The sequence below is a fragment of the Coturnix japonica genome, chromosome 1 (assembly GCF_054131305.1).
Source record: "Coturnix japonica strain WE chromosome 1, WE-NBRP24, whole genome shotgun sequence".
NCBI classification, from domain to species: Eukaryota; Metazoa; Chordata; class Aves; order Galliformes; family Phasianidae; genus Coturnix; species Coturnix japonica.
In genome coordinates, this window is record NC_140663.1 from 71271067 (window position 1) to 71281441 (window position 10375).

Below are 10375 nucleotides of genomic sequence, written 5' to 3' on the forward strand. Positions count from 1 at the left end.
CGGGAGGCGGGCGGAGCGCGGGGGTGTGTCGCTGCTCGCCCGCCCCGAGCCGGAGGTGCCGGAGCGGAGCGGAGCGGGGCGGGCCCGGCGGGACTCTTAGTTCGGCGAGGAGCCCGCTGCTCGGCCGGCCCGCCCCGCTCCGCTCCGCACCGCGCCGGGCAGCGCTTCCCCGCTCCTCGCAGCCACCAGCCGCGTGCTCCGTGTCGGGATGGTGCCCAACCTCAGCGGCTATTACCGCTTCGTCTCCCAGGAGAATATGGACAATTATCTTCGCGCGTTGGGTAACTCCCCCCCTCCTCCTTCCCTCTTAACTCCTTTACGTCTCCAAAGATGTCAGCCCGCGGGACCTGGCAAGGGGAGGAAGGGGCTTTGGTCATTCCAGCTGAGACTATGGCTTTGGGTGGGAGGGGGAGAGGAGGCATCCCTGGAGCTGGAGCCCCCTACCCAGAGCAGAGAGCAGCCCACCCGTTTTCCCTCCATTTCATCCTCCAGATATCAACGTGGTCCTGCGCAAGGTGGTCTGCCTGCTGAAGCCTGACAAAGAGATCATCCACACGGGAGACCACATGGTCATCCGCACAATCACCTCCCTGCGGGATTATGTCATGGATTTTGACCTGGGGGTCCAGTTTGAGGAAGACCTGGGACCCGTAGATGGGCGCAAGTGCCAGGTGAGGATCCCCAACGGGGCTAGGTAATGAATGAACTAGAACTTCAGGGACTTGCCTGGCTTTTAGTTCACCAGTAAGGTGAGAGTCCAGCCCAGAGCTGGGGATATGGAGTCTGTAAGTGAACTGCTCCCAGCAAGGGGAGTAAGCAACACACAGCCAGACCTGGAGCTTTGGGATCCAGAAGGGAACTAGATCTTGACAAAAAGTCCCAAGGAGCCCTCCAAGGGAATTCAACCATATTGGGGACCACACTTGAAAATACAACAGGAACGCTCAGTGTCATCACTGGAAAGCTGTGTTGCTTTTGTTGGGCCCACGTCTTCCCCTCTGCTTGTTTTTCAGACGACTGTTTTTTGGGAGGGCGACCAGCTGGTATGTGAGCAGCTCGGGGAGAAGAGGAACCGTGGCTGGCGGCACTGGCTGGAGGGAGACCTGCTGCACCTGGTGAGGAAGGGCCCGTGCAGCTTGGCTGGTGGGTGGTGGGGGGCACAGCCGAGTGCTGTGTGCTGTTAGTGAACCTGAGCAGCCTCCTTCCAGCTCCTCTCAGTCTTCACCCCAGCTCCTCAGGAGCAATGGCCACTTCTCATAAACATCCGCCGCCAGAGTTCAAAAGTTAAATTTATGCAACAGCAGCCGCAGCCCTTTCCACCCTCAGGATGACCTGCCAAAACTCAGCTGGAAGACATGGAGCTGCAGCCTGAATTCCTCTTTCTCCTCCTTTCCGCAGCGCATGACGGTTGAAGACGAGGTCTGTGTTCAGGTCTTCCAGAAAGTGAAGTGACCGCTGACTGCTGGCACAGATGCCCAACCTGGGGCCCCACTCTCCAGTGTGATCTGCCCCAGATTAAAGAAGCAAACTCGATGGCAGCGAGCCAGGCTCCCTGTAACAGCGTGTTTTCTTATGCCTCGCTATGCGGCAGGATGGAAGAAGGCCTCCCAGGGTGCTGTGGTCGGGTCATGGCAGGCCAGGCCCCAAGAAGGGAGAGGCGGGGAGAGGGGATGGCCGGAGTGTGTCCTGGGTGGGCCGAGGCAGGGAGGAAGATGGGCTGCTGTGTGCATGGCGGCTCCTTTCAGAATAAGAGCTGGGTGGGAGAGAGTGAGGTGAGGCGGAGGCCATCCAGCCACCCCACACAGCAGCGAGTTGCACATAGGCACCCACTTGCCACAGCTGAGCCTGGACAGGCCCCTCACTGGTCTATGTTGTTCTCTTCTCCTGCCTCCCCACACTGTAGCAGCCCCAAGCACAGTCTCTCAGCTACCTCTGGAAGGCAGAATTTGGAGTCCTGAGTCAGCAAGGATAGCTGGGGCTGCCTCTTCTGAAACCACCAGTGCAAGCTCCCAGCTCCTGTTGCTTGCAGACATCACATTTTTTTCAGGATCCCAAAATCTTCAAGTTCTAGCACAGAAATGATTCTTCGATGTCAAGGATTTTTGTGTGAAATCCAAGGGTTGGACTGAGGTAGGAAGTCCTTTGTAGTTCATATTCACTGCACTCCTGGGAAAGCCCACAGAGAGAAGGAGGCTCTGTCTGTCCTCCAGGTGTAAAAAAAACACACTGCCTTTAGCTCCTGCACTCCACCTAGCTTTACTATCTTCCCTTTACTGTCATAGCTTCCCTCTACAGTCAGAGACCAAGGGACAGAACCTAGGGACATGAGGTCCCTGGAAAGGATGGACAAAGACAGAGGTGTCCTTCAGTGAGGACTCCATATGGGATGTGCAGAATGGGATCCTGTCAGTATCCACAGTGCAAGGGTGCGACTGGTTGGGATGTAATGAAACACACTGGGCAATCATAACCAAGCCATCCAAGACATCATTTGGCTGCTCCATGTAGACTTCTATGAGCCATTATTCCGTCTATCAATAGCCTCTACATTACCTCTGTTGTACTGTGAGGTTGTAAGATCCAGGGTTTCAACTGACAGCAGCTGAGGAGCTGATTGAATTGTTGCCCTCATCCCACTATTCTGTACAAGGAGCCTTTCTCAGAGTTGATTCTGATCCTCAACATCGAGCTTGCTTCACCATGTCCAGATCTTCCAGGTTGTATGATCGCCTTATATCAGGCTCTGCACCAAAAGCTGCTGCACTTTCTTAACTTTACCTTTCTGACCTATGTTCTGGTAGACAGATATTGCCTTCAAGTGGTTAACCATGACAGCCCCTTACACTGACACACCAACTGTCCACATAATAGCCAAGGTTTGAAGGTAAAGCGCCCAGCTAAAACAGCTCGGTGTTAACGTGCTGCCAATTGGGTTTTACACAATTCTAGTTTTAGCAGCTATTTGGGATTTATTAGTAGTTGTGGGATAAATTACAAGGTTAGATTGCATGATTCTAAGTAGTATTTAATCAGCACTCGACCATTAGCCAATTTGACACAATCAAATGCGGTGACTTAGTTAAAGGTTTGCAAACAGCAAGGTTCATTTGGAACTTTCAGATAGGGTGTTGGAGGGGAGGTTTCTAAACTCAGTTGCGTGCCCAGGGACCTTCTCTCCTTCAGTGAAATACTCGCCTTTCCCTTTCGTTGTCTCTCAGCAGATGATCTGTCCCAAAAAAGGGCTCCTCTCCTTTGACATCTTTTGGCTAAGATTTAAGAGCCCCCCAGAGCCCTCCCTGGCCCCAATGCCGGTGTCTTTTCGGAGCTGCAGCAGCTGTGCAGCAGAGGGCAGCAGGCGCCGTGCTGGAAGCTCCCTGTCCCATCCCGGCTGCCCGCAGCTCGGCTCTGCCTCCCCACCCACTGCTCTCACCGCCTCCCGTTTGCAGCTGGAGACCGTGGAGCTCGGGCAGGACGGGCAGGGAGACAGCAGAGGGTCCCGCGGCAGAGCGCATGGAGATGTGAGTATGGGGAACGGGAACAGTAGTACCCAGGGTGGTGGGTGATAAGGCTCTTCCAGGGAGGTGAACTGGTCAAAAAGGCTTATTCGTTCTTGCTGTCCCTCCGTTAAACTTCTGCTTGGGCTAAGGAAGAAGGATCAACCTGGCGGATCTTTTCATGAGATCTGGGCAATGGGGGTGTTTTGGAGGAGTACTCTCACTTCCCGGAGAGAGAAAAGAAAGAGAAACAAATGAGAACCAGTTGTTTTTTTAGGAGGACGACTTGGGCATGACTGGGCTGAGGGTTACGCTGGAGGCACTGTGAGATTGCTCATTAGTAAGCTGAGATTGAGATCTTCACATACTGACCACATAAATGAGGCAAAACCCTAAACTAGAGACAATCAGAAATGATCCACCGGCTCAGAGCAAAGGGGAACCATGCTTACAATGAGGAACATAGCCCCTGGCTGCTGGGAACAAGCAGCCACTGCTTGGGGAATTCACCCATGTTCCCTCAAAGTGCTTGCCAGGGGAACAAATCTCTTTGGCTGTATCATGACACCTTGCTGGAGCTGGTCAGTGCTCCAGTGCTTTCATTCCTGTGGTTCTACTTGTTCCTGAGTGATCCGAGCCGAAAGCTGGATCCGCTAGGCCTTTCATGTTTGCATTTTGCTACACAGCATGCAAGCCACCTGTGAAGTCTCTCCCCTGATTTTGGATGACTGAGTTTTGTGCAATGTCCTAATTTACTTGCCATGTTCGCAGGCACACTCCTTTTCTCCTGTGGGCCATCCTCTTTTCTGTAGTGATCAGTTCCAGTCCAGTCCCAAGAAAGTTATTTGGGGAGATCAGATCCCCAGATTATCCCAAGCCGTACCCCAACAATAACATCAGCAGTTGGGATATCGTTGTGCCCAAAGGCTATGTGGTGAAGCTGACCTTCAGATACTTTGACCTGGAGCCATCAGAGTCCTGTTTCTATGACTATGTTAAGGTATGTGGATACATATCTGGGGCAATTGGTGACTGGAAATGGGAATCTAGAGGTGTGCTGTTCATTCACGAGGCTTCCTCTGACATTCCCCGCAGAGGGTTGGGAAGGAGCTAAAGATGGTAACAGGTGAAGCAGATATTGGCATTATATGGCTGGATATTAGTGGTGCATTACTGACTTTTATGAGGCTTCAGTGATTTCCCCTTAACCTTGGCAGATCAGAGCAGACAAGAAGAGCTTGGGGCGATACTGTGGGCAGCTTGGGTCAACCACAGGCAATCATCCAGGAAGAAAGGAGTTTGTATCTAAGGGAAACAGGATGCATCTTTCATTCCATTCTGATTTCTCCAATGAAGACAATGGCACTGTCATTCCCTACAGGGGCTTCCTGGCCTATTATAAAGCTGTGGGTGAGTAGGAGACTATCTGTCATGCAGAAAGAAGCTTTGTGGGTCCAACTAATTTTCCTTCTTGACGGGCAAATCAAGAGATTCCTTAAGCAAAGATACCAATCTCTGTATAATTTCAGTGTACAGCAGATAGGCTTGACGCTTTCCTCCTCTTAACCCAGCATCTCTTACCTCTTCAGATCTTGATGAATGTGATCCTAACAATGTTGCTGAGGATGATGAGGGGCTTCGGTGCCAGCAAATCTGTCACAACTATATGGGTGGCTACTTCTGTTCTTGCCGACCTGGATATCAGCTCCAAAGTGACTACCACTCCTGCAAAGGTAAACTGAAAGTCTGAAAGATCAGATGGAATATGAAGGATTCCAGAGCAGGAGCCCTTCAGTCAGGAAAGGTGGGAGAAGTGGTTTAGGAAGCAGTTAACGGGACAGCAGCTGGCACAGCCCCATCTTGTGATCTTTGCTTTCTTCCTCTACACCAGTGGAGTGCAGCAGTGAGTTGTTCACAGAGCCATCTGGGTACCTGAGCAGCCCAGATTACCCCCACCCCTATCCTGAAGACCTCCATTGTAACTACAGCATCCGTCTGGAAAAAGGCCTGTCTATCATCCTAAAGTTCTTGGAACCTTTTGAGATTGATGACCACCAGCAAGTCCATTGTCCCTATGATCAACTCAAGGTACTGGAAATGAGCTTCTCCTTCAAGCCTTGATGCCAGGGCAGAACAGGAATTCTGTAGGTACCACTACTAGCATGAGAAATACAGGATTAGTACAAAAAGAGTGCCCCACTAGGGAAAATTGAGCCTTGTCCCTCCCTCAGAACTTTTAATTACCATTGTCCTGAGACCAACAGGCTCTGGGTCACATGTTCCTGTAAATGGAGCAAAATGTGCTTTTTCTTTAGTCTCAGGATTCAATTTGAATCAATCAAATTGGTTGATAGCTCTGACTCCCACAGTAAAGGAGAAGTAGAGCTTGTATTTGGTCACTCATTTGTTCTGTTCAGTGCAGCAGCCATCAGCAAAGATGGGTCAGACTGCCAGCCCACCCGTCATTAGGCACTTTGGCAAACTTGGTCTGGATTGAGATAGGGATATTGAAGACTTGTATCTTTCTGTCCCTGAGATACTTGATTTTGTTGCTAGATCCAAGCACGAGGGAGAGAGATTGGTGAATTCTGTGGCAAGAAGTCACCTGGCAGCATAGAAACCAAAAGCAATGAGGTGGACATACTCTTCTTCACTGATGAATCAGGGTACAGTCGTGGTTGGAAGATCCACTACACCTCAGAGAGTAAGATATCTCCTCCCCAGTGACTACTAGAGCCTATCTACACGTTTTATTAATAACCACCCACTTGATCCCCTTTTCTAACAGGAATACGGTGCCCGCAGCCTGTCCCACGGGATCAGTTTACCATCATCAGAGACCTGCGATCTGTGTATCGATATCAAGACTATATCATTGTCAGTTGCCAGACTGGCTATAACTTGGTGGAGGTGAGATCCCTTCTCATCTCCCTTCAGCTGTATTCTGTCTTCTGTTCAGTCCACGTCTTTCAACTTTCAGTAAAGTTCTCTTTGGACATTTCACTCCTGGCGATCTCTAGCAATTTCTATTTTTCCATGCACCTGTAGGCATTTTTTCCCAGTGTTTTCGCTTTTCCTAGGCTCCTTCCTTTCATGTTCTTTGTCTCACAAAAAGGCAAACCCCTGTAGTTGAGAGAACAAAGATCTCAGGAAGAACTGGTAAACAAGAGTCTCTCTTTGAGAGGATATGAAATCAGACTTGAAGCAGAATATGCTACCTGCCTTCATTGCCATCCTGCTGTCAGGCCTCTCTACTGCCAGTGCCTCTGGCCTTTCAAATGTTTATGGTTGCTGGCTGCTTACATTTTGGCTCTTTATGCATAATTTGTAGCCTGCAGCAAACACAAGATGGAAGGAAGGCAGCAAGGGGAGAGGCCAGCAACTGGAACACAGCACTGCGAGGGAGCAGTAGAAAGACAGGCAGTTAGGATAATACTTTTAGTGTGAGGGAAGGGAGTTTGTGTGTTATGTGAAGGGAATATGAGGCTCCCTGCAGCCAGCAATGGAGTTTTTGTCTGTTTTTTTGTGCAGGGCAATCGGAAGCTGCTGTCCTTCACTGCTGTCTGCCAGGCTGATGGGACGTGGCATCAACCCATGCCCCACTGTGAAAGTGAGTGAGCCGAGTGCTGGAATCTTGTCCCTTGCTCTAAGTTATTCCCTTGAGTACGCAGGGAGTTCAGCATCTGTGACTCAGTTTGTCTTTGACTATAGACTTATAGGTATGCTGACTGGAAGGACTGTAAAGGCCACTTAGTCCACTGTTAACTCTCATTACGCTTTTTGTTTCCAAAAACCTAAATGTTTTTCCTCTCCTACAGAAATGCATAAAGTATCACTAAGAAGGCAGTACGATGTTGTAACATCTAAAAGCAGAAGACCCCAGTTTGGGATCCATTTTGGAACAACCACTCTCTTCCCACTGTACAAATTGGTCCTCACCTTCCTTCACAACATGGCCACAGTCAAAATCAAGCTTTAACCTACAGCTATTAAGGTTGTCTTTTACTCATCTCTTTTTTACTTTTCTTTCTTTTTTGTAGTTGTGAACTGTGGCGGCCCTGCAGAACTCACCAATGGGATATTCAGTTATGTTAACAAACCTGCAAACAACACCTACCAGTCAGAGATCAAGTACCAGTGCAATGAACCATATTATCACATTGTCACCGGAGGAGGAGGTGGTGAGTGCTGATCACACACAGATATTGGAATACTGAAATAAAAAGCCCACTGCAATCTCCACTGTCTCATCCTACAGATAGATACACCTGTTCTTCTGAGGGAACCTGGGTGGATCGAGATGGCCAGAAGAGGATTCCTGCCTGCTTGCCAGGTCAGTAAAAAACTATGATGTTGTCTGGTGTTTATCAAGCAATGCTTATCACCAGTACAAAACAGGGATAACATGCAGAGAGGAGAGTGAGAGTAATGGTGTCAGTGAGGAATAACAGGGAAATAGATCCAGGAAGACAAAAATAAGGTGAACAGTGATGGAAAGAGAGAGACAAGCCAGGGCAGTGAAGGATGTCATGTTCTCTTTGCCTTTCTCTGCAGTGTGTGGGAAGCCGGACCACCCTGTTATTAAAATCCAGAGGATTGTAGGTGGTGAGCGAGCAGGCAAGGGCAATTTCCCTTGGCAGGCTCTGACTGAAATCAAGGGACGTGGAGGTGGAGCGCTCCTGAGTGATCGCTGGATCCTGACCGCTGCCCACACCGTCTTCCCCAAAGGACCAGCAAGGCACAACTTAAGCCTAGATCAGCTAACAGAGGACGCTGAAGTTTTTCTTGGCCACACTGATGTAGAAGAGCTCTCCAAGATGGGGCACCACCCTGTACGCAGGATCTTTGTCCATCCTGATTACGATCCTAATGATGAGCATAACTTCAATGGAGACATAGCGCTGCTGGAACTGAAACACCCAGTAACCCTAGGCCCTACAGTACTGCCCATCTGCCTCCCAGATACTAGCAACACCACATTCTACATGGATGGGTACATGGGGTATGTGAGTGGCTTTGGTGTGGAAAAAAACTTTCTTTCAAAACATTTGAAATACGTGCAGCTACCAGCAATTTCTCGGGAGAAATGCCAGAATTGGCTGGATGGTCATAATGGAGGGAAACATATGGTCTTCTCTGAGAACATGTTCTGTGCTGGCTTCCTCAGGAAAAAACAAGATGCATGCCAGGGGGATAGTGGGAGTGTCTTCACAGTGTTAGACATGGAAAGTGGTCGGTGGGTGGCTACAGGTATTGTTTCTTGGGGTATCGGCTGTGCCCAAGGTTATGGCTTCTACACCAAGGTCCTCAACTATTTGGACTGGATCAAAGGGATAATAAAGGAGGATGGGCTCTAAATGTTCTTGTCCAGCTGAAGAATCCCTGATACCATATGGATTTCCAGATACAGAATATCATATCCAAAGCTTTTGTTGTTGTCCTAAAGACTTTTCAAACATAGAGACCATGTAACCTTAATCACAAGCATTTCTGAAAACCATCATGTTGTCTGATGAATTTTTGTTGGTACCATTCTGTCCCACCAGCAGTTTGTGGGAGGCCTTTATACATGTTCTAGTTCTTCCAAATGCAGTCGTGGTATTGGATGAAGCTTTAATAAAAGCAGAGATCTCATGGCAGCAAACTTACCACTGTCTGAAGTGCTGGCAGTATCGTCTAACTACTACGGTCTAATTTTGTAGGCCACATTGTGTGGAAAGTTTGCAGTGCAGCAAACCTAGGAGGATGTGTTGAGTACAGTGTGCATATACCCACCGGCATCAGCCAAAGGCTATGAATATTAAAATAATTGCTGGAGAAAACAGGTGTCTGTAACTGCAGATGGCTTCAAGGGAGTCAAGAGTCAATTCTGTAATGCCACATTCAAAAGACAAGGAATACAACAGTCACACTTGTGAAGAAAAGTTCCCAGGAATATTTACTGTGCAGAATCAGACAGCTGATTTTTTTGCATACTATATTAAATACAGTTCTAGCTGCAGAAAAGTAGCTCTAAAATGATTCTCACTCATAGAGAAGATGTCTCTAGTGCTGTGGATATTCTTTGCAGTCATCTCTTAATTAGTTTTGTTATCACAGATCTTTCCTCTTGCGGCAAGAGAACTCTGGGTTCTTGCTCTGTTTTCAGAGCAAGAACTGTGATCCAGGTCCATTTCTCTAGTGCCAAGGTCTCATTTGCTTTTGAGTTAATATACCCTGAGGATTGATCTGTGAAATTGTACACCTGATATGAACTAACTCATGACTTCCAGAAGTCAGAATTCTGTTGATTCTGCCAGTTTTATGGGCACAACAGAACAAAGGCATGTAAATGTAAGATTGCAGATTCATAGAATCATTATGGTTGGAGAGGACCACTAAGATCATCTGCTCCAACCATCAACCCATTATCACCATGCCCACTAAACCACGTCTCCCAGTGCCACATCTACCCTTTTCATGGAAACCTCCAGGGATGGTGACTCCAAGACTTCCCTGGGCAGCCCATGCCAGTACTTCACAACTCTTTCTGAGAAGAAATTGTTCCTAGTATGCAATCTGAACCTCCCCTGGTACAACTTATGGCCTTTACCTCTTTTGCTATTGCTAGTTATCCGGGAAAGGGGGCTGAACCCTGCCTCACCACAATCTCCTTTCAGGTAACTGTAGAGAGCAATAAGGTCTCCCCTGAGCCTCCTCTTCTCCAGTCTGAACAATCCCAGCTCCTTCAGCTGCTCTTCATGAAACTTTTGTTCCGGATCCTTCACCACATTTTTTGCCCCTCATTTGGACATGCTCCAGAACCTCAAGATCTTTTTTGTAGTGAGGGACCCAAAAATGGTGCCTGAGGTGCAGCCTCACCTGAGCCACCACCCTAGTGG

At 48.7% G+C, this 10375-nt stretch overlaps 2 protein-coding genes across 3 annotated transcripts; both read left to right on the forward strand.

Moving 5' to 3' along the window:
* Window positions 1-126: 126 nt before the first annotated feature.
* RBP5 (retinol binding protein 5) lies at window positions 127-1542 on the forward strand. The gene is made up of 4 exons (XM_015872611.2): window positions 127-281; window positions 493-671; window positions 1014-1115; window positions 1399-1542. Exons 1-4 carry the CDS (start codon window positions 209-211, stop codon window positions 1450-1452), a joined length of 408 nt encoding a protein of 135 aa, XP_015728097.1. The 5' UTR covers window positions 127-208; the 3' UTR covers window positions 1453-1542.
* A 1889-nt stretch (window positions 1543-3431) lies between these two features.
* C1R (complement C1r) lies at window positions 3432-9142 on the forward strand. Of its 2 annotated transcripts, XM_015872598.3 has the most exons (11): window positions 3432-3518; window positions 4266-4494; window positions 4712-4904; window positions 5084-5227; window positions 5386-5582; window positions 6051-6198; window positions 6283-6404; window positions 7026-7104; window positions 7535-7675; window positions 7753-7827; window positions 8049-9142. In XM_015872598.3, the coding sequence occupies exons 1-11, from the start codon at window positions 3511-3513 to the stop codon at window positions 8849-8851; spliced, it is 2139 nt and encodes a 712-aa protein (XP_015728084.2). In that variant the 5' UTR covers window positions 3432-3510; the 3' UTR covers window positions 8852-9142. The 2 variants fall into 2 exon arrangements, with proteins under 2 accessions (XP_015728084.2, XP_032302971.2); XM_032447080.2 differs by lacking the exon at window positions 4266-4494.
* The last annotated feature ends 1233 nt before the right edge of the window (window positions 9143-10375 follow it).